Below are 24,502 nucleotides of genomic sequence, written 5' to 3' on the forward strand. Positions count from 1 at the left end.
TGAAGGCCTAAGGGGAGACGCTAGAAGAGTGCTGGGTCCTCCGCTAGGCTCTACAGAAACCAGAGCAGAGCAGAAAGAAATCTTCCTATTTCGAGGACATAAATGGAGAAGGCAGACTCACAGGACTACATTCCACATTTCCACGCCAAATCCAATAAGATGATCCTTCAAGGGAGAGAGAATTATTTTCAGCTAATGGTTTCTCTACTCACTTTAACTTGAGGTAGAAATCTGAGCCTAAGCTGAAGGTTGGTGCCTAGCAAGTCAAGGCTTGTAATTCTGCTCAGTTTGAAACGCTGTAAGAATCTTGTCATCTTTTTATACTCTGCCGCTCCCCCCACCCCCCGCCCGCCTTTTCTGTGCCTTTTGCCTTCCCTCCCTTTGGTGCTTTGAAAGAAATGGAAAAAAAGAAAGCGGGTGGGAAGGGTACGGCTGGTTTGCCTGGGCACGCCAGATGCCTGCATCCCTTTTACATGGCGGCGCACTTTCACCACCCATGCCCGGCTCAGGGAACGGGTGTCTCCTTCTTTTCTTCCTTCCTTCCTTTCAGTTGTTATCATTGTTTTATCCAAAGACATTTGGGGCCTAAGAGTGCAGCTCGGGGGTAGTGTGCCCCTGTTTGTGTGTGTGTGTGTGTTTGTTTTTTTATTTTTGAGACAGGGTTTCTCTGCATGTAGTCCAGGCTGTCCTGGAACGTGCTCTGTAGAACAGGCTAGCCTTGAACACACAGCACTCCAGCTGCCTCTGCCTCCTGAGAGCTGGGATTAAAGGTGTACATCACACCATCCAGCTGGTAATGTGCCTCTGTAGCATGCAAGGGACCCTGGATGGATCAATACCATCACTCTTCCAAAACAACACTGCAGCCAAAGAGTCTTTTGACGCTGAGAGGGATCACTCAACCCCTGAAATGCAGAATGCTCTTCAAGGGCAGTGACTTCCAGGGCATCTGAGAAGATCTATCAGAGCTGGATAAATTGTCTGGCTTTAAGAGTTTACTGAAGAATATCACTCATGTATCACATTCATTGCTGAACAACAAAATTGTCCCTAATGTCCCACAGTGCAGGCTGAGGAAATGGCCCAGTAGGTAAGATTTCTGCCATGCACGAGGACCAGAGTTTGAACTCCAGATGTCACATGAAATCTGGGTGGATATGGCAGCCACCTGTCATGTCAGCACTTAGGTGACAGAAACAGAGACTCCTTGGGGTGAGCTAACCAATCAGATTAGTCAAATCAGCTAGAGACCCTGCTTCAGTAAATAAAACAGAGAAATCAGCAAAGATAACCAGTGTCTGCTTCTGGCTTCCACATGCATGTGCACATATGCATACTTATACATATATGTGCATGCAATACATACACACACACACACACACACACACACACACACAAATTGCTAAACCCTCAACACATTAAGGAACAACCAAGGAAGTATCTTAACTCCTATTTTAGGGAGAGGGAAGACTTTTACTTTGTATACATTTCCTTGTCATTGAAAGATTTTTTTTCCTCACTTTTTTGCAACATAGTATCACTAAGTAGCCCTGGCTGGCCTCAAACTCACTAAGTAGACCAGAAACTCAACAAGGTTCTGCCTCCTCTGCCCCTCTCCCTCTCCCTCTGCTTCTCCCTCTGCCACCTTCCTTTGCCTCCTGGCCTGTCTGTGCCACGACCCTCAGCATGGAACTCAGCAACTTTCAACACAACTCTCTGTCTGCAGCAGCTGCTAGGAGGACAGCCAGGACACCAGCACCTCCCCGGGATGAATAGCAGATATGGGGATATTTTTCCACAAATGTCGTTTTAACTATTTGGAAATTTGGTTCTCCATGGACAGACAACACATGTAGCAGGAATTCTTAAATCAGGCAAGAATAGATATCTACTGAACAAATGTTTACACAGATCCTCTCTGCTCTCTGCCTTTACTGTAAACAGAATTGGTAAGCATGTACAAAAAATTTCCAAAATATCACTTATGTTGGACAGAAAATTCCCATGGAGCCACATAGACAGTCTAAGAAAAAGAAAGATGTAAAGTGTACTCTAGTACCCCTTGTCCTGAAGGGGTAACCAGTTTGGGCCTGTGCAAGTGGCACTGACCACACAGGTAGGAAAATTCATCTTCTGCTTTTCTTAATGGGAAATTCACCTAAGGCCTTGGCTTTTAAGTACATATTACAGGCACTGAAAACATCAATTACTTCAATCTGTCCATCCTGGGGAAGTGAGAACAGAAACTCTACATCTTTCTACCTGCCCTGTTCTTCATCACCAAATTAGCTACTGACTGGCACACCAGTTAAAACCAGTGAAAACAAACACAACACCAACATCTGCAGTTTTATAGCAAATCCCAGAGGCTATTGAACTCAGTGGGTTAACCGGCCAAGATTTCCCCAAGCACAGGGTGGCCACAGCAGAATAACATGCCACTGCTTCCAAAAACCCAGCCCTGAAAACGGAAAAGAAAGTCTGTGAAACACATCTTCTCCTTGGAAAAGGTCAGGTGACTTGGTTTTTGAGACTTACATTTAGAGGAGTCGTGGATTCTCCAGTCATTGATTTCTCTGGTTTCCTTAGGTATCGCTTCATGCCCTGTAGCCTCGTGGGGCCTCCTGTGCACTGCTGAGACCAGCCTTGCCTGACCTCCACAGCTGCAGGTCAGTCGCCTCTTCTGGAAACTCCCAACTCTCCTAGCTGTCCTCCGACAGCCGGGATGGTCACTCTGTCTCCGTGACTTCGCCTTTTGTTTTTACCCTAGTCTTAGAAACTCAGCTAAGTGACTCATATGTAGTAGGTGCTCAAGGCTTGTTGGCAGAAGGAAGAAAGAATTCCTAAACTCAGGCCCTCACCACTGTATTCTTTCTCCTCTGTGCTCTCTCTCTCTTTTTAAAAGATTTATTTATTATATGTAAGTACACTGTAGCTGTCTTCAGATACCCCAGAAGAGGGCGTCAGATCTCATTAGAGATGGTTGTGAGCCCCCATATGGTTGCTGGGATTTGAACTCAGGACCTTCAGAAGAACAGTCAGTACTCTTAACCGCTGAGCCATCTCTCCAGTCCCCCTCGGTGCTCTCTTAAGCTTCAAATATTGTCTGTATCGAGCAAGACCAAGTTGCATTCAGAAACATCAAAGCCGGGAGCTTGGAAATACCTTGGTGTTTGTTGTGAGTCTTGCTTCTAGGTGAAGAGAACACAGCAGTTGAGGAGCTGCACTGTGGGTACCAATCTGCATCCATGCCTTTCACTACTGGACTTGACTGTCCCACTGTAGGCACAGAGCATTGTTCTCACCCCTGACTTTTTGTGTAGGTCACATGACTTGCTTTGGTCAAAAGAATGGAGAGAAGCGGCAGGACAGCTGTCCCTAGAAACAGCCTCTAGCATTCATGCTTATCTTCTGACACTTCTGACATCGCTAGCTACAAGAACAGGCCACTGGGCAGGGACAACCAGGTACTCATGCCTAGCGCTGCCACTGTGTTTTCCTAGTGTGACTGGGTAATGCTGTCAGGTTGATAAGATTGGCAACAAGGTCTAGGCATACCAGTGAGGGAATACCTATTTGCAGTTAGCTGAGGTGGGAAGAGCGACCCTAAATGTGGACAGCACCATTTTCCCAGGCTGTCATCCTGTTCTGCCTCCCTGTGGATGCAGCAGGAGCAGCTGCACAGGCCTCACCTCCTGCCGCCGCCTCCCACCATGGCGGACAGTACTCTCAAACTGAGCCACACAATGCTTCCTCTCGTAAAGGTGCTTTTGTTGTCAAGAAGGTTGTTGTAACAATGAGAAAAATAACTGATGTCCACACTGGGCTCCATTTTAACTCACAAGAAATTGGAGCATTAAAGTGTATGGCAAAGTCTGCTCAGCTGACCTGGGCCGTCTGCCTCCAGAGTCCCAGCTCTTGGCGCCAAAAGAAACGGGTACTCTAGCTGTCTCGTGGTGTGATTCTGATCTTTTTGAAAAGAGTCCTAACTTTCTATTTCCCTCTAGGTCTGGAATCTATAAACCAATAGAAAGCAGTGAACAAAGAATCTCAGAAAAGAAATACAGTTTCTTCCCCAGTGTGAGGGTTCAAACCGGAGCCTTGGTATGCTACACAAGAGCTCTACCACTGAGCTGCGTTCCTGATCCATATGTTCGCATTCTGTTTGTTTGTTTTAGTTTTTTTGAGACAGGATTTCCCTATTATATAGCTCTGGTTATCCTAGAACTCACTATATAGAGCTGGCTGGCCTTGAACTCATGGAGATCCTCCTGCCTCTGGCCCCATGTGTCATTGTGCCTGGCTCCATATGGTTTTTAAAAATATCTTATTATTTATGTGTATATGTACATGGGTATGTGTATATGTACATGGGTATGTGTATATGAACATGGGTATGTGCATATGAACATGGGTATGTGCATATGTGCAATGCCCACAGAGGCTAAAAGAGAGCACTAGATTCTCTAAGCTGGAGTTACAGGTCAGAGTGGCTCCTGTAGGAGCAGCTTGCACTCAGATGCTGAGCCCTCACTCCACCCTATAATTTTTTTTAATAAAGGAATATTAAATACCTGAGGCTGAAGTTGAGGTATAGCTTATTAGCTAGATTTACTTCCCAGAACACCACACACACACACATCCCAAAAATAAAAACACACCAAAAATGATAAAACAAAGGAACCATAAAACTTAACCCAAAACTATTTGAAAACACAAAAAACTTTGTAACTTTTTTCTTTGTGTATGCCTATGTGCACACTTGAGTATGTGTGTGTGTGTGTTTGTGTGTGTGTGTGGGGGGGGGGTGGGTGTGTAGTGCACGCACATGCACATATGTGTAGGTCAGAGGACAACTTGCAGGAATCAGTTCTCCCCTTCCACTATGTGGATCAGGGGATCAAGCTCAGGCTAAGTGGCCTGTGCCTTTACCTGCTGAGTTACCTCACTGGCCCCCAGTTAACATCATAAGAGCTCATGTGTGAACCATTCTTTACCTCTCTCTACTGAAGGAAATAGGATTTAATCAAATGATAATAAAGTAAACTTCATTATTATGAGACACTGACACTTTCCGGGAATGCTATCATCACTCAGACTGTCCACATAGGAAGCGGAAAGATGGACAAATGACCAGTTGTATCTCGTGGCTGTACCCAAGTGAACATGATACATCTTTGGTCCACGTTAACTTACCCTGAATTGCAGATAGATACACGAAAGAGTCTTCATGCTCCAAGTTCTCCAGGAATATCTGGAAGTACAGAACAGAAGAAGATCCTCAGAGAGCGAGAGAGCTGCAGTGAGCACCCTTTGTCTGCCGCCTCAGAGAGATGCACGTTTCCTCTTGGTAGCGACTGGTCTGACAGAGCCGGGAGAGGAAAACGGTATCTTTGCTTGCAGTCTAATCATTTAAAAGGGGACGGACTGGGGGAGAAGCTTCTTGAGGACATCAAGCACTAGTCACGGAAATCAATGTGGATAAGAACAGTCAGAAAGTAAAAACCTGGTGTGAAAACCCAGCAACCTGGGTTTGATTCCCAGAGCTGGATCCCATGGTGGGTGAAGAAAATCAGTTCCCAAAACGCATCCTCTGACCTGTACAAGCACACTGCAGCACATGCGTGCTCTTGCTTAGACATGAACATCATGCTCACATGCAGCACACATAAAACGTGGGGGTTGGGTTGGGTTGGGTTGCTTTGGGTTGGGCTTGAGATAGGGTTTTTCTGTGTCCTGAAACTCGCTTTGTAGATCAGGCTGGCTCCGAACTCACAGAAGTCCACCTGCCTCTGCCTCTCCAAGTGCTGGGTTTAAAGGTATGCACTCCCACTCCTGACTCATATAACTTTTAAAAAAGAATAATCCTCAGCATTCCTCTGTGCTAGCCCAAAGACAAATTTTCAACACAGGTGGCCAGATGCAGACAGTCTGATCTGTTCCCCTGAGCTAACACAACATGCGATTCCAAGATATATTATTGCAAAGAGACCATGATATTATTGCAAAGGCAATTTTATATCTATTCCACTTTTTAAGTACCTTGCAAGTTGTAGCCCTTTGATGGACACCGCTAACTATTCTCATTCTGTCCCCTATCAGAACCTATCAGGGTGCCAAACGCAGTGTGGTGTGCCCAGCAGACACTGACACCATGTCAAACATGGCGCAGGTGAGAGCTGAGGATCATTCAGCATGGGACAGTGACTAGGTTGGAAAACGTTGGGGCTGCACATGGAATGAGTGGAACTTAATCCAGATTAGCTCCATGAGAATAAATAGATATTTTAATCACTTCACATACAAATACTTGGCAGGTATCTCAGTTAGTTTTTGTCATCTGGGAAGGGAAAACCTCAACTGAGAAAATGTCCATCATCAGATTGGCCTGTAGGCAAAGCTGGAGGGCATTTTCTGGATCAATAACTGATGTGGGTGGGATCAGCCCACTGTGGGCGGGGCCACTCCTGGGCAGGTGCTCCTGGATGCTGGGAGCAAGCCAAGTGGAGCACACGTGACTCCAGGAGGCGGTGTGACTCCACAGCTTCTGCATCAGTTCCTGCCCTCCCTACTTTGAGCTTCTGCTTTGACTTCCCTAAATGGACAGCAACCTAGGATACGCAAGCCAAAGAAACTCTTTCCTCCTCAATATTGCTTTTGGCCATAGCAACAGAAACCCTAACTAAGTCAAGAAGTCTAAAAATCAGAAGAAAGAGAAAAACGAGAGGGCTGTAAAACACACGTCATGACAACAGAGGGGAAGAAAGGGCTCAGCAAGAGTCAGGAGAGGGCGGGGGAGGCTGGGACAGGAGGTGAACTCGATAACCTTGATCAACCGGATGAGGTTTAAAGTCACCTCAGGAAAAGCTCAGGGCAGGTCTGTGAGGGAATTTCTGGATTCAGTGACTAGAGGTGGAAAAGCCACCCCAGCTGAGTGTCAAGGACTGAAAGGGGAATGGCAGCCAGTGACTTGGGAGCCATGACTTAGCTGAGAAGGCCATGGTGGCTGCTGCCAAGGAAGACGATCCGAATCAGTTCCAGGAACCGACTCCTTACAATCTGTCCTCCGAGCACCACAAACTCATCATGGTGTCCACATGCCTCCCTTATCCCACTGCACAAAATAAAAATTTAAATGTAACCAAAGCATGCTTGCTTATTCTTTTTTAAAGAAGAAGCGTTCGTGTGACTCTGCGTCCTGCCTGCAGTGCAAAGTGAGCAGTCGGAAGCCATGATTTCTTTGCTGTCACAGACTGCACTCAAACTATGAGCCAAACCCACCCTCTCCTTAAACTGCTTGTCAGGCATGTTGTCACATCAGTGAGAAAAAGAAATGTAGGGGACAAATAAGAAAATATAATGATATAGTCACACAAAAATCTCATAAATAAAACCCATTTCCTAGTATGATAACCAAATTCTAATCTAAAAAATAAAAGGGGCAGGGGCTTGGGGGTGCATGCCTGTGATCCCAGCACTTGGGAGGTAGGATGATCAGGAGTTCAAAGTCAGTCTGGGCTACATGAGCAACCCCCCCTTTTAATTCAAACATAAGTCTGGCATGATAGGACATACTTGTAATCCCAGCTCTTTGGAGATAGAGTCAAGAAGATCTGGGTTTCAGGATCACCCTGGGATGACGGACACAGTTCAAGAACAGCCTGGGGTTAACTGAAACAAGAAAGAAAGAAAAGAAGGAAAGAAGGAAAGAAGGAAAGAAGGAAAGAAGGAAGGAAGGAAGGAAGGAAGGAAGGAAGGAAGGAAGGAAGGAAAGAAGGAAAGAAAGAAAGAAAGAAAGAAAGAAAGAAAGAAAGAAAGAAAGAAAGAAAGAAAGAAAGAAAGAAAGAAAGGGAGGAAGGAAGAAAGAAAGGGAGGAAGGAAGGAAGGAAGGAAGGAAAGAGAGAGAAGGAGGGAGAGGGAGAAGGAGGGGAAAGGGACAGGGGAGGGGAAGGGGTTGGGGAGTGGAGAGGATAAGCGAGGAGAGGAGAGGAGAGGCGAGGCGGGGCGAGAGAAACAGAACAAGAGATGACTAGGGGCTGGAAAGATGACTTGGAGGGGAAAATGTCTGCTGTGCAAGCATGAAGGCCTGAAGACCTTCTGTATCCTTTTTCAAAGTTCAGCACTGGTGGGTGGAGACAGAGGACCACATAAGCTCGCCAGTCAGCCAACTTAACCGACCGGTGAGTCCCAGGTCCAGTGAGAGACTCTGTGTGAAAGAAGATGGAGAGCGGGAGAGGAAGATACCTGATGCTGATCTCTGGCCTCTGAACACACACACACACACACACACACACACACACACACACACACACACACACACACGATAGAACTGTGGGGTATTTACATTTCTTATTAAATGTCATCAGCAGAACATGGTGCATTCTAGATCTACCATGGTGCATAGTAAATGAAGATTACATGCAGTTAAGGAAATTGCAATGGTGGTCCCAGCACACACATCTAAAGCAGCACACTAATGGATATTTGGGGGACAATAGCTGCTCAAAGAAGATTTGTGAGTTTCAATATTATTTCCCTGACAGAAAGTTCTTGGCATGTGACTGCATTTCATCTGTAGGATGAAGAGAACACATATTGCAGCTGTGAAGATGAGAGATAGTATCCATAAGATACATGGCTTGGCCCAAAAAGGAGCGGGTATTCAATATATATAGTCTGCAAAAGAGCAAACTACACAGTAGTTCCAGTACCATACTAACTAAACTAGATGTTTCCCACCAGAGTTACAATATGCAGTCTAATGACCAGACACACAGCCAGCTCACTGCCATCACGACCAGGGCTCGGGAGGGTTGAGCGCTGCCTTGAGCGCTGTCCAAGAAGCTGAGACTGGGTCCCAGGCAGCAGCTTCCAGACCCTCGATCTTACTCTAGCTACACTCAAATTCACAAAAGGCAAAGATCCTACGAAGCAGTATGCACGCTGCCACACCTGTCTGAGCATCCAGGACAGCTTTTTTGCTGTGATGGAGGCAAAGGAGAGGAGGAGGGCCAGTTAGACCCAATGCTCGTCTGGAGGGACCCACTCAGATGTGGGGTTTCCCTAGGCTGGGTTCCATCCCAGCTCTGGGAGTTTGCCCACTGCCTGTCTTTCACATCCTAACACTTGGCTGTTTTGCTAAAACTATATGAAAATCAGCCCTGCCCACATTTTTTTTCCAGTTTCCCACCATATTGTTTATATACAAAATTTCTGGCACTCTGCTCAACACCCTTCCTACTTTAATCTGACTTCTCAACAACTTAAGTTCCCGGAGGATAATCCAAGATAGCGCTTGACACAAGTCAATGTTTAAAAAAATACCTGAGTTGGGCTGCTCATGAGGGTATACACTTTAATCCCAGCACTCAGGAGGCAGAGAAAGTGGATCTCTGTGAGGTCAGGGTTAGCCTGGTCTATGGAACAAGTTCCAGGCCAGCCAGGGATCCTGTCTCAAAACAACAAAGGCCCTGAGTTGAATATTAGCCGTGGGCTGCTGCCTGCTGTGTCCTGTGCCTGGGCAGTGTCTTCTACTTACCTGAAGGAGCTTCTTTTGTTCCTCCAGGGCCCTCGCTTCTCTCTGCTCTACCCAGCGGGCAAGGGTGCGGAGGGCAGCAGCCCGGGTTGGAACCTGGGGATCACAGGCCGATAAGAGAACCTCCCGGAACTGTTCTGTGGTTATATTTCCAGGTGGCTGGCTTGTGGCAGTGCAGGGCTCACTGGAAACTTGGCCTGTTCTGGGAGGGTTCTGCTCTTGTTCAGGGTGGTTCTGAGCTCCTTCTGTGAATGTGTCATGACTGGTTTGTCGCTGTCCTTCTGTTTTCTGTCCCGGGTCTTTTTTGTTTAGGGTACTCTGCGCTGCCATGCTAACAGCCTCAGTGCAGAAGGCTCCATGAGTGGAGATGGTGATTCGGAGATCAGCAGCGAGTTCTTGGATGACAGGGTCAGGGTACATGTTTGAGACCTTCTCCAACAGGGGCAGCAGCCTCTTCAGGACCGCAAAATCACTTGACTTCAACTATAAAGAGAAATGTAAAAATAGTAGGTCAAAACTAATGTGGACAATGTCACCAAGGGCACAGGAGGGGCAACAGTCACATCATGCTCAAGATGCACTCAGCACTGCCCCAACAAACACTCCAGATCTATTTGCTACATAATTACAGCTAACGTGTATTGAGCATGACCACACACAGGCTCCTTCTAAATAAGCAAGAACACAATCTGTATCCCTGAGGGAGAGTGTCCATTAGCTCCTGCATCAGAAACTTAAGTAAGATGTCCAGAATTATCAACTGAAACATAGCTGATTGTAAAATCAAGAAGCTACAGTCCGGGCAGTATGGCTCACGTATGTCTGTCATCACAAAGGGAAGATTGGAGCAGGAGAACTACCCTGAGTTCAAGGACAGACTGGTCTACATAATGAGTTCTAGAATAGCCTGTGATCCTGTCTCAAAAGAGAAATACAATAAATGAAAAGTCATAGTTTAGAGTATAAAAATTAAATGATGCCTAAATTCATCCTTTAATACTGAGAGTCCGGAGCTCACAACCCAGTCTCCATACAGCAAGCCACATTTCCCATGCGTCTCTGTAAGCCCAGCTCCAAGTGGGCCAAAGACTGGAGGATCCCTGGCTTCTAACACTGCAGAGTGTAAGCCTCGGGTTTGGAAAAAGACCCTGCCTCGAGCAACAAGCAGAGAGGGACACAGAAGGAGACCTCACAGAGGCCTGCTGTGGCCTCTGTACACACACAGGTGCACACACATACATAATAATAATAAATACGTAAATAATACATACATAATAATAAATGCTTTTTATTATTATAAAAATATATACATAAATAATGTATAAATAATAAATACATAAATAATAAATGCTTTTTAAAAATACTGGTTTCTGCTAGGTTTTTGGATGTTGGCAGTCCTTAAAGATTCTATATCTTTTTGTTTTGTTTTTTGTTTTGTTTTGTTTTCAAGATAGGGTCTCTCTAAAGAGTCCTGGCTATCCTGGAACTTACCATGAAGACAAGACTAGCCTTGAACTCACAGAGATCTGCCTGCCTCTGGTCCTCAAGTGCTGGGACTAAAGGTGTGCACCGCCAAACCTAACCAGATTCTAGATCTTTGAAGCATTTAGTCCTTTAAAACAGGCAAAAAACAAAACAAAAAAACAAAAAAGCAAAAAAAAACCTTTCATGGGACACTGGTAGCAACAGAAATCATTTTATAAAAACTACAGAAGGCTCTGAAAATCTTTAACAATGTTTGTAAATGAATACAATGAAGACAATTCCATATTTAGAATTGGCATTAGAGACAAACGGTCTTCAGCTAACTGAAAGATCATTTAAATCATTATTTGTATTTATTGTGCATGTGTGTGCACACATATGCTCATGCATGCACATGGTTGTGGGACACAAGTGCCTCGTCATGCATGACCAGGTCATGATCTCCTGGCACTTTACACAGGGCCCGGGGACTGAGCTCAGGTTTTCAGGTCTGTGCAACAAACGCCTTTGCCTCCTGAGCCATCTTGTTGACCATGAAAGATCTTTAGAGGCAGAGCAGACAACTTGGTGGGAAGGCACTCACTGAGTTATTAGCATGAGACCCTGAGTGAACCCCCAGCACCCGTGTAAGGCTGGAAACAGCGCACAGGGGCCTGTTAGTTATTCAGGGCTGCTAAGACAAAGAGAGACTGTCTCCAGGGACTAGGTAAAGAGTGAAAGGGCAGACACCTGACATCTCCTGCCACCTTGGGTGTGTGAATGGTCACACTGAGATATAAACTAAGGCGAGGGCTAAAGCAAGGACACTTGTTTTTAAAGCAGACACTCAGCGTGCACAGGGCCCTACTTGAAGGAACTGCCTGTCCATCCTCAGCAAGGGCTTTTCCTGGCAATGACCATCTACCATAAATGTTCGAAAGTCTGAGACATGTATAAGTGTCCCAGAGGATAACAAGCAAAAGCCTGTTATCTTGTTGCCTCTCCTACAAGAGCAACAAGAACTCTACCTCTGAGCTGCTCCTCAGAAAAACTTTTTTTAAAATGAAGAATTTAAACAATGGCCTTTGACAAAAAAAGGAAGGAAGGAAAGGAGGGAGAGAGAGAGGAAAGGAGGGAGGGAAGAAGAAAGGAAGGAAAGAAGGAAGGGAGGGAGGAAGGGAGGGAGGGAAGGAGGGAGGGAGGGAGGGAGGGAGGGAGGGAGGGAGAAAGAAAAGGAAAAGGAGGGGAGAGACATGAAGACCTAGATAGTATGGTGTAAGGACAAGCTAAAGATGGCCGTCCCTTTAGAGAAAGATACGCCTTTGGCGTCTCAGTAGAGAATTTCACTATGAAATTTGGGCTTAAAGATTAGGAGTCCAGCCTTTAAGAAATACATTCCATTGCTGCCCTGGAACAATATGGCTTTAGTTTGTCCTCAGGAAAGGCCAGCGTGGTCTGCTCAGCTGCAGTAACCAGGGCAACAGTGGCCGCAGGCTCTACAACACCAAGCAGGAACTGCTTCTTGAGGGGACAGGGAAGACTCCCCAGCATAATACTTAGTGATGGCCAAGCCTGGAATTTAGAAAATGAATGTGGAATTACAGTCATCTTGTTAGCAACCTTAAACCTGCACTTTCTCCAAATTCACTCTTCTTCCCAGACACGATGTTTTAATAATCACTTTACTTACATGAATTAGAAAGGAATGAATAAAGGCCCGATGCTGTTAGATTCTGTTTCATTAGCCAAAACAATGACTCCTAACAGGGAAAATGTTCTAGGCTCTAAAGAGTAACTGTAGTCAACTTGAACCACTATCTTCAAGCATGACTTTCAAGCATGACTTTATTGTGAAAACAAGACAAAACCCAGCGTTACTAAGACGCCTTACAGGACTGGAGAGAGTGTTCAGCTGTGAAAAGCAATGGTCACTCTTCCAGAGAACCTGCATTCAAATCCTAGCATCCATAGGTGGCTCAGAACCATCCAAACTCCAGACCCAGGAGATCCTACAACCCTCTTCTGACCTCCTGGAGCACCAGGCACACACATGGTACACATGCATATATGGAGGCAAAACATTCATACATGTTAATAAAGTAAATCTAAAATTTAAAAAAAAAAAAAAAAAGGCACCTTTGTCACGCAGTGGTGGCGCACGCCTTTAATCCCAGCACTTGGAAGGCAGAGGCAGGAAGATCTATGAGTTTGAGGCCAGCCTGGTCTACAGAGCAAGTTCTAGGACAGTCAGGGCTACACAGGGAACAGAGAAAACCAGAAATAAAAAAAGAAGTAGAGGAGGAGGAAGAGAGGAAAGAGGAGGAGGAAAAGAAGCTCTTGTAAATACATGAGTCGAGCAGGAAACAATAAATTATCAAGTCTAGGGCGAAAGTACACACGGTGATGTGTGTATGTTCACTGCAAAACCCAGGGAGCCTAGGGAGTGGTAATGAGTCAGGATGGCTCACAGGAAGGAGGGCAAGGACGGGCAAGAGCCGTGCAGACACGGCAAGTGAGGCCTGGCCAGTGCGGACAGCAGCCTCCAACAGTGCACTCTGAAAAAGCAGATAGAGTTTGGTGATTTCTTTGCCTTTTGTTCTGTCTGAAGTCAGTACTAAATAAGAAGATACAACACGCGCACGCGTGTGCACACACACACACAATCTATGCTTTCAATTTATAGAGACTATCCAAATTAATATTCAATCAGAAAACAAAACTCAACTAAGCTAATTAAATCCAATCACAATCCAACTTAAGCTATTCCATCTGTGAACCCTTCCTTGTTACATTTAATGTGACTCTGGAACCTTAGCCAAAAGCTTATTTTTTTTTTCACATGACATAAAAAATATAAAATTAGGAATGTAAATCCAGTGAGAAATGGGATTCACATTGATAATTAGCCCAGATAAAGATCTTTTTTCTCCTTAGGAACAGGCAGGAGTGTCCCACCTTTTGACACTGAGACATAATACTGCAGTCTGGGACACAGGCTGCCTGCCGGCTGTGGGCTGCTGGCTGGCCCTTGTTAGAATGCTGGAGATGTAACACAGGGGGAAGTGAAAGGCCCTGGGTTTGAGCTGCAAAACCACAGAGCGGAAAAATAAGTCTAGAAAAAGGCAAACTCTAATATGTCAAGAATCAAACCAGATTTGAATGCTCAACCTCAAACTGTCCTCCCCGAGGGCTCTCCACTCATGGGTAGGGAGTGTGGCTCGGTGACACCTGCTCAGGGACTGTCCTACTTTCTTGCAATTTCCTTGCTTAATGTGTCACCCAATTAACCAGTCACCCTCACAAGCATGGTCTAGCCCTGCCTCACCTTTTCCTTTGGCTGTGCTGTCCCAGGGCCCTACAACTTCCTTCTATCACCGCCTCATGAAAATCAGGCTTTTCCCTGCTTCTGAGCCTTTGTGTGAGTTTCTTTAGTTGAAAGGCTTCCTTCTACATGTTCTGTTCACTTAAATACACTCTCATCCTCAGGTCTAGTTAAACCCCATCTGCGCACTGGAGACCTCTTGGCCGAGCTTAGATGTCACGTTCCCTCCGTTCCCTTCCCTCTGCTTTGGAGGCATTCCAGTCAATTCTAATTCTATTTTTAAAATAGTCATTCTGTGTGTGCCTCCCTTCCTGGGCTGTCGGATAAGACATAAGCCATGTCTGTCTTGCCCACTGCTATATTCCAAGATCTTTTAGCTCAATATCTGGCGTATGGCAAATATGAAACCACTAATGTCTGAATGAATACAATTTTAAAACTATAAATTGGAGATGGAGAGATGGCTCAGTGGATGGCTCTTGCAAAGGACCTGTGTCTGGTTCCCAGTGCCCATGTCGGGCAGCTCACAGCATCTGGAAATCCGGCTGCAGGGGATCTCACCCCCTCTTCTAGTCTCAGCAGGCACCTACACACATACACATAATTAAAAATTTAAAAATAGAAATAGATCTTAAAAACTACAAATTAATTATGTCAAAACCACATACACTGAGCTGGCCATGGTGGTGCACACCTGTAATCCTAGGTCTCGAGAGGTAGAAAGGAACATCAACAATGTCAGACTGAATTCAAGGCCAGCCTGGGCTACATGAGATTCTGTCTCAAACAAAAACAAAACAAAACTCTTAAATTTAACTGGCAACAGGTTTAAGCTTCCTGCACGCTGTGTGCTCAACAACAGAGCCTGAGCTAAAGTGAAACTGCGGACCGATGCCTCAGCGCCACCAGCCGGCTGCTCAGGATTTCCACCAATCTTTGAAGAGTAGCAGCCAGAGAACTGAGTGTCTGCCTCAGGCGCAGAACCCTCTGCTAATGTTTCCAAAGCAAGCTCGTGCTAAGTGCTTGGAAAGAGCCCTGCCCTTTTGATGGTGACATCTGCAGGTCATCGTGAAGTGGCATGTTAGTTTGTCATCTATGTTAGGGATGATTCCCATCAGCAAGCCAGCTTGGCCATCCCAGTTCTCCTCCATTCTTGCTTTCCATGAAGGTACAGAAGAAGCGCAGCAGGTCGTCTTCCCCATGTGACAGTCAAGTTTTGCTCATACTTACGCTCACCTGAACAGCTCCTCCGAGCATGACAGCCACCAGCCCCATGGACAGGCTCAGTGTTTGTGATCCCACGCTGCTCTCTGCCCCATGAGCCAGGCCTGCACACGCTCTCTGCAGTGTTGCTGCTACAAAGTCCACCACCTACCGGAGAAGAAATGAGACCGAGTGAGGGGCAGGAGCCACCTGCAGAACCCATCCGACTTACGTCTGTACTGTCCCCTTTGCATCACGAGCACGCCACAGCTGCTCCTGTGCAGCAGGAGTGGCGCAGTGCTCTGTGCTCTTCCGCTTTGATTTTCACGGGTTTCTGCTTGACATCTGCCAGTTTGTATGGGATGGTTTAAAAGAAACAGTAATAGCCAAATGTCAAAATGGAGAGGACAACATGAGAACACAGCTCTCTAAACCATCCAGTCCACCCGGCACCTACAGGAGTTTAGCAATGCAGAAGCTTCCAAGTATTTCACATGTGAAGTATCAATCTTTTTTTTTCTTTTTGATACAGGGTCTTATGTAATCATAGCCCAGGCTGGCCTCAAATTTGCTAAGTAGTTAAGGATGATCTTAGACTTCTGCTCTTCCCGCTTTCAGTTCCCAAGTGTTCGGTATGTGTCACCAAGCCCAGTTAATGTGGCGCTGGGAAATCAAACTCAGGGCTACTTGCATGCTAGGCAAGCAATGTACTTGTCAATTGAGATGAGGGCCTCATGTGGCCCAAGCTAGCCTTCAAATAGATACACAGCAGAGCATAGCCATGGATAACTGATTGCCTCCTAAGTGCTGGTATTACAGATGCATGTTACTCTGGCGTTCTATCCATCTATCTATCTATGTATTATCTATCTATCTATCTATCTATCTATTTTTAATTCACTACTAGTAAGCAAGCCCAGAGCCTTGCACATGCTAGGCAAGGGTTCTACCACTAAGCTATAAACTCTGTCCCAAGAACTCATCACTTATAAAGAAAAGAAATCTCCTTTGCCCCAGTCAGCCACTGCATCTGGTATTTACCCAAAGGAGGTAGAAACTTAGGCTCACAGAAGAATCTGCAGATGGCTGTTTATAGCAGCTCCAGTCATGAATCCCAAAGCTCAGAGGTGACTGAGCCGGCCTCCATGAGGTGAGCGGATAAACACATTTGTCAAGACAATGGGAGACCATTTAGCACTGTCAGTGAGCTATCAAGTCATGTAAAGACATGGAGGAATATTAGTGAGGAGAAATAATACAAAATGAGAGGAGCCAATCTGCAAGGATACAGTGTGTGTGTGTGTGTGTGTGTGTGTGTGTGTGTGTGTGTGAGAGAGAGAGAGAGAGAGAGAGAGAGAGAGAGAGAGAGAGAGAGAGAACTAGAGAGAGTACAGGGGGCAGACCTGATAGTGAACCTATTCTTAGGAACAGGATGGCAGACATGTGGAACCTATTAACAGTACAGCCCCAGAGTGAACCCTAATGTAAGCTATAGACACTGATGTGGTTGTGTGGATTCTTCAGTTACAACAAAAAGCCAGGAACATAGCACAGGGTTTGCCTAGCAGGTGAAAGGGTTGAATCTCCAGGACACACACACACACACACACACAACCAAATGCATATATAAAAGTAAATAGTACTTTCTGATCATCTAAAATGTTCTCTGAAAGAGGTTTCCTCCTTGGAGATTTCTCAGTTTCATGTGACAGTCTAATTCTAGTAAGCAATGAGCAGGGGAGAAGATTCCTGGTGTTATTTATAAGCCAGCGTCCTCAATCAACCTGTAAGAAATCCAGAGTCACATGCTAAGTGTCACTATTTCAACAGACTTATGATCATTCGTAGGTAAGGTTTTATATTCACTACCAATAACCTTTCAATAGAATTAATTCGGTCAGCATCATTTGAACTGAGCCTCATATAATCACTGTTAAACACAGCAGACACGCATTCACGCACGTACACATGCACACGTGTAGATTCAGGATTAATGGCTCAAGGGGGAGATATCATTTTGAAAATGGAAAAGTTGAGATAGGTCATAACAAGTCTCTAAACACTATGCAATGCTGCATGTTTAACTCTCTGGACAAATCACATGCTATGTTAGAATCCTTACTGCAAGCTTAAAGCTGGGAGAATGGCCTGTTAACACTTGTCTTCTGGGGCAAAGCAGGAAACTGCAAAGGTTATTTAAATGTTCCTTCCACGGAAACAATGCTGGAAACCCACGGAAACCCACCTCCCTCTCTAACCCTGAGACTTTACTGATTTGGAGCCATCTAGTTAAGTCGTAGAAAAAATTTTAAAGAGTGCCTTGTTTTTATTTATCTCTATGTTAGCGCACAAGAATTATTTAATTGCTAGAACTAGCTTTCCTAAGCTCCCTTCTAGGCTTTTTTTTTTTTTTTTTTTTTTGGTTTTTTCGAGACAGGGTTCCTCTGTGTAGACCTGGCTGTCCTGGAACTCGCTCTGTAGACCAGGCTGGCCTCAAACTCAGAAATTCGCTTGCCTCTGCCTCCCAAGTGCTGGGATTAAAGGAGTGTACCACTACTACCCAGCTCTAGGCATTTTTTATTGTTAAAAATATTACATTTGTTTATCTCTGTGTGTGTCCACGGGTGCACATACATTTGTGTGGAGGTCAGAGCAGCTTGTAAGGGTGAGTTCTCTCCTTGCACCAAATGGGTTCTAGGGACTGAACTCAGGTTGAGGGACTTGGTGGCAAACACCTTTATGCATTGAGCCTTCACACTCGACCCACTATGCACTGTTTTTAATAGGCTGGAAGCCAGGCAAGGTGATGCATGCTTTAATCTCAGCACTTGGGAGGCAGAGGCAGATGGATCTGAGTTCAAGGCTAACCTGGTCTACAGAGCAAGTTCTAGGACAGCCAGGGCTACACAGAGAAACAGAAGCGTTCTGTTCATATGCATATAAACAGAAAAACAAACAACTGAGAATCAAGAGAACAGGAAACTGAGGGAGCCAGAAGGCTCGCGGGCACTAGGAGAGCAGAACAAAGGATATGATAAAATACCTTGCATAAATGTATACATATTCTAAGAATTAAAAAAATATTTTAAAAAACTTGGGGGCTGTTAATCATGAAGGAAGGGCCATTTATTAATGTATGTCATCAACAAAAACACCCTTTCTCCCAAGTTTCCTTTTTGTTTGTGGGAAGGACACCAAGATAGAGTCTGCTATAGCCTGGGCTGGCCGCCCAATCACTATGTAGTCAAGGATGAGCTTCAATCTGATCCTACACACACACACACACACACACACACACACACACACACACACACACACACACACACGCTCTAGGATTACTGCAAGGTTCCAACCAGACTTCCTTCCTGGAGCGATCTTGACAGCAGCTTTACCCAGCTTCCCACGCTCTGTGATTCTGACAGGGCTGGGTACCCAAGAAGAGGTCTTCAATGACTGAAGCCTCTTAGAACACAGAGGAACTTTTCAATGGACTCCCACCCAAGTCAGAGTTCCTCGAGTTCAGCATCCCTCAGGAGGCTGCTGAAATGCACACAGTCAAGTCAGCCTCCAGCCCCTTCCACTCTGTCAGCACTTCGTCAGCAAGTTACACATCTCCATAGGGTCATTAGGGGATTAAATGAGTTAATACCCATCATGGGTTCAGAGTGAAGCCTGGGAAACAGCGAATACCTAATGTTATTATTAAAGAGTGAAGTAATTATGAGCAGTTGACTCAGTAGAAGCAGAGTCAGGTGGGGAGAGATGAGAGAGGTCACATCCACGCAGCACAGGTCTCCTGCTCTTCAGATGCTACCCCCCGCCCACAGCCAAGGCCCCTGAGGAAACCTCTAAGCTGGTGGGATGGTTCAGCAGGGAAAAGTTCTTGCCATGCAAGCCAATCAACTGAGTCTACTCACGGGAGCCCAAGTAAAGATGGCAGAACCAACTCACAAGGCCATCCTGTGACCTCCATGTGACCTCCCACTCTATACACGGGTACAACATAAGACATTTCTGTTGTTGTTGTTTTTTGGATTTGGTTTTTTCGAGACAGGGTTTCTCTGTATAGTTCTCTGTATAGCCCTGGCTGTCCTGGAGCTCACTCTGTAGACAAGGCTGGCCTCGAACTCAGAAATCCGCCTGTCTCTGGATTACAGGTGTGAGCCACCACGGCCCAGCTGTTGTCTTCCCTCCCCCCCCCCCAGACAGGGTTTCTCTGTGTAGCCCTGGCCTTAAGACATTTTTAAAAAGTAATTTTAAAGCCTCTATTGTTTCTCTGGGGAAGGGGAGGGTTATATGAACATGGGGGAAAGAACCAAAGGGTTCCCCTAAGTCTCAGACAGCCTTAATTTAACCCTGTGTTACAATCTGCACTCAGTCCTATTCCTATTTAGCGTCTGCTATGCCCAGGCTGCTGCAGGAGGAACTCCCACTGTTGCCCCCTTTTCTCAAACTGTTTCTGAAACACTTGCTTCAGGGAGAGACTTTAGTTATTTGCTTGTCTGTTTATTTGCTTACTGAGACAGTGTCACTATGTAGCTTAGGCAGTCCTAGAACTTGTGGCAATCCTCTTGCCTCACCTCTGAGCTAGGACTATGGGCACACCCAATCTTGGTGCCCGGCTCCCTTCCTTCTGAAGCTACCGCAGCTCTGCTGAGGGCCTCTCGCTGCTTCTCCTCTCCGTGCGCATGCTCGGTCTCCCAGCTCCTCGGGCTGCTGATCAGCGATGACCCTGTAGCTTCCAACTGTCCCTGAGTCCTCTACTGTCTCCTTCCCCGACTCTCACCGATCCAAGAACACACATCTGCCCTGCTGTCAGGTCAGTTCCTTGTCTTTATATTGGGCACGTCTGTGTTCTGTTTTGTTTTGTTTTTTAATATTTATTTATTTATTTATTATAAGTATACTGTAGCTGTCTTCAGACATACCAGAAGAGGGCATCAGATCTCATTACAGATGGTTGTAAGCCACCATGTGGTTACTGGGATTTGAACTCAGGACCTTCGAAAGGGCAGTCAGTGTTCTTAACCACTGAGCCATCTCTCCAGCCCTGTGTTCTGTTTCTGTAATGAGTTTGTCTCTCTCTCTCTCTCTCTCACACACACACACACACACAGGAACATACATAATCTAAAAAAGAAAAACACCAGGAAGAATCACTTCTCTGCTGATTACAGTGACCCAACTCAGCAGTGGACAAAGGCTGTAGCTTCTGAAAGGGCAGGGACTAAGGCCCTTTCCCGCACCCCTGCCCTGGCACTGGGCTCCTTGCTGGTCCTGACACACTGGGTATGGTCCTTCTCTCTGGAACACTTCCCGCCTTCCCTGGCCTGGTCATCTCTTCGATGCAGCTCTCCGCAGCCACCTACTTACCATCCTTTTCCTTATTCCAGCTTCCTCCAGAAATGATCACCATCTGACACACTTCAGAGTAAAATTATTGCCATATGACATTCTTTGCTTTCTTTTAAAAATATTTTTTAAGCTGAGCTTAATGCTTGGTCCACAACTATTATGGAAAATATCTCATATAACTCCTTTCTCTTTGAGACACAGTCTAAACTTTCCATGTAGACCAGAATGGCTTGAGACTCAGGCATAGTCTGTCATACCTCCTGAGTGTTCGCATTAAGGTATATGCCACCATGCCTAGCCACAACTTGCCTATAATTTTTTAAATGTATGTGTGTATGTGTTTGGGTGCACACCAATTAACTTTAGGCATTTTCCTCTACTGCTTTCGACTTTAGAAGATAGGGTATCTCACTGAGCATAATACTCACCAACTGGCAGACTGCCTGGCTAGTAAGAGGCAGAATTCTGCTTGTCTCCACCACCCTCCCCTGACCCGTAAGTGTTGGGGTTATAGATGAACTCTGCTAAGCCCAGCTTCTTACATGGGGATCCAAACTCACGTCCTCATGCTTGTATGATAAGCACTTTACTGACAGAGCCATCTCTCCAGTCCCCCAGTTGTTTATCTGAATCTAGTACTGGTTCCCTTATTTATTAATTCACCTACCCACTCATCCATCCACCCACCCACTCATCCACCCACCCACTCATCCATCCACCCACTCATCCATCCACCCACCCACCCACCCACTCATCCACCCACTCATCCACCCACTCATCCATCCACCCACTCATCCATCCATCCATTTAGGCTTTTTTGAGACAGAGTGTCACTATGTAGCACTGGCTGTCTTGGAACTCACTATGTAGACCAGGCTGGCCTTGAATTCAAAGATCTGCCTGCCTCTGCCTCCCCATTGCTGGGATTAAAGGTGTGTGCTACCATGCCCAGCTTGGTTCCCCTATGTTTAATGCCATGTATTTGATGAAGCAGCAGAAACACATGCACCACAGATTTCCACAGCTTGGACCTGGCCAATTGCTTTTCCAGCCTTGGCTGACACGGCACTGTAGTGTCTGCATTTCCTTAACTGGATTCGGGTTCAAGGTTCTGTGCTACGGTCAGAATCCTTCCCAAGTGCCCTGCACTTCCTACTGCACACAGGTGGAGACACACGACAACTTGTTTGGCCATCAGTGGTGACAGAAGACTGATCTGTCCAAAATATGTGGCACAGCATGCACTGCTGTCTGCATTAACCCTGTAATGGACTGAAAAATAAGAAGATGCAGAGGAAGGAAATCATGAAAGAAGATGAGATGGAGTATAATAAAATTCTAACAGCAATATCAACGGAGGAAGCAGGCATAAGGTACTCACTAGGAAATTCTCTCAATAAATAGTCCTCATTAATATGTCCAATTAATATACTACACCCACCCAAAAGAATAAGCCAGGTATGGCGGTATACAAATGCAATTCCAGCAATGCAGAGGCAGAGGCAGGAGGATCTCTGTGACTTCTAGGCCAGCCTGGTCTATAAAGCAAGTTCCAGGTCAGCCAGGGATACGCAGTGAAATACTTTCAAAACCCCAAAATAAATACAATAATTACTAAAAATTACTTCAAACTTAAAATATTTTTATAAAGGGGGGACAATTTCACTGGGAACATAGAATGTCCTATCCACAGTCCTTCTAATCATTTGGCAAGCAATTGTGGTCATTCCCTAAACCCAACAATTCATTAGAGATTTGAGAAGTAGTTTTCTAGTTCCTTCTGAATGGTTTGGCTGTGACTGTCCCAGAGGGCAAGCACTCTACCGGCTAGTCAATAGCCTGTTATTCTCCTATGAAAACTTCTCCATGCCTTACCTGATTAAGACGGGATCTAATCACTACAGGAAAGGCAAGATAAATGCTTTCTCTCATTCTCTTTGATTATCAATTTACAAAATAGAGACCAGATGCCCTGACATTCTCTAACAAAACCTGAGAGGTTTAAAAACTCATTTTCTATCTTTGATGTGTCTCCTGTAGCCATTATTCCTCTGAATGCTGCACTTGTGGCTGCTGACTGCTACTGCCACGACCCCATTAAATCCAGACAGCTTTCTTGTGCCTGGACACATCAATCTGCCCGGAAGCCTGTAATGTACAATTGCCGCCCTAGACCTCAAATCAACCTTCATCCCAGAGAGCACTGAGGATTCCGAGTAGAAAAGGTTTCTATACACTCCCCTCTGGAGCTAGGGCACTTAACAGCTGCTGACTGTCATTGTTCCGGGCAGTGACAGGGAAATGCCCATTGTTTTTAGAGAAAAACATTAATCAGTCACTCAAACTAACATCTCCAACTGAAATTCAAGAGTATGTGGATTTTATGCTAGTTCTTTGGTTTTTATACATTTTCCTTATACTAAAAATCTTCATTCCTGATAATATTAACCAAATGGCATATAATTTATTTCTCTGTGTGTGTGCATGTGAATGTGCTCACGTGTTTTGAAATAATATGCCAATATCACGACCAGCAGCGAGATCACAAAGCACTTCCCGGTGGCTCTTTTGTTCTGGTGCATTTTAAATAACCTGTCCAGTATAGGTCAGCGCATCTTTGTACTGTGGGCCTGACCCCACGGTTTCTTAATTAGAAGTGAGGGAGGTGGGTGCAGAGGCACAGGCTCTATTGGTTTTTAAACCACGTCCCCTTCCACCCAGCACCCTGACACAGAAACAAGCCTGGGTGAGGAAGTTGTCAGGAACCATGCAAAATGAATCACCCTGCCAAGCAACATGAGGTCACTGAGCTGAAGGAGCGAGGGCCTGGACAGCAACAGGACCATAATTCCCGTTAAACAGGCAAGCTAAGTCAGAGCTGACAGGCAGCAGCTAGTGTTCTCAGCGGGAGCTCTTAGTGACATGCTGCTTAGCAACAAGGACTGCAGATGACAATGACAACCATACAAAGACAAGTGTGACAGTCATACCATCCTACAAATGACTCTTCACCAGCCAGGCACAGCTAATTCCAGTTAAGTGGTAAAATATGCTCCCTGCATTGCCTGTGTGTTATTACTTTTATGTCCTACTCTTTAAGAGGGTAGTAAAAATTATGCCTCAGTCAATACACTTCAGCACAGCAACTCTACTCAGAAAGCATTGTTTGGGGCTGGAGAGATGGCTCAGTGGGTAAGAGCACCGATTGCTCTTCTGGAGGTCATGAGTTCAAATCCCAGCACCCACATGGTGGCTCACAACCATCTGTAAAGAGATGTGACACCCTCTTCTGGTGTCTGAGGACAGCTACAGTGTACTTACACATAATAAATAAATAAATCTTAAAAAAAAAAAAAAAAGAAAGCATTGTTTGTAGAATATCTTAAAACTGCATAGGCTGCTGTGGAGATAACTGTGAATCGGGGATGCAGGGAATTTAAAGTGGTCTTACACACACAATTTTATAGGCATATATCTTTTACAGCCTGCTTTAATAAGGGTTTAACCTCCCCTCTAGCCCACCACCCACCAGGAGGGAAGGGAAAGGACAGTTATTAGGACAGGGTGAGTGGACCTATTTAGAAATAGTTCTCTGGGATGATTCCAATCTCTGCTGCTCGCAA

At 45.4% G+C, this 24,502-nt stretch overlaps 1 protein-coding gene across 3 annotated transcripts in view; it reads right to left on the minus strand.

Annotated features, from left to right (window-relative positions):
• Has3 (hyaluronan synthase 3) overlaps nt 1-24,502 on the minus strand; it is a 181,799-nt gene that overhangs the window by 113,926 nt on the left and 43,371 nt on the right. For all 3 annotated transcript variants that reach the window (XM_052166544.1, XM_052166543.1, XM_052166545.1), the window contains 3 exons: nt 15,558-15,692; nt 9,539-10,018; nt 5,197-5,254 (listed from right to left, as the gene is read on the minus strand). In XM_052166544.1, coding sequence (XP_052022504.1) covers nt 5,197-5,254; nt 9,539-10,018; nt 15,558-15,692 — 673 coding nt within the window. The remainder of the gene's footprint in view (nt 1-5,196; nt 5,255-9,538; nt 10,019-15,557; nt 15,693-24,502) is intronic.

Source organism: Apodemus sylvaticus, chromosome 21, assembly GCF_947179515.1.
Source record: "Apodemus sylvaticus chromosome 21, mApoSyl1.1, whole genome shotgun sequence".
Taxonomy (NCBI): domain Eukaryota; kingdom Metazoa; phylum Chordata; class Mammalia; order Rodentia; family Muridae; genus Apodemus; species Apodemus sylvaticus.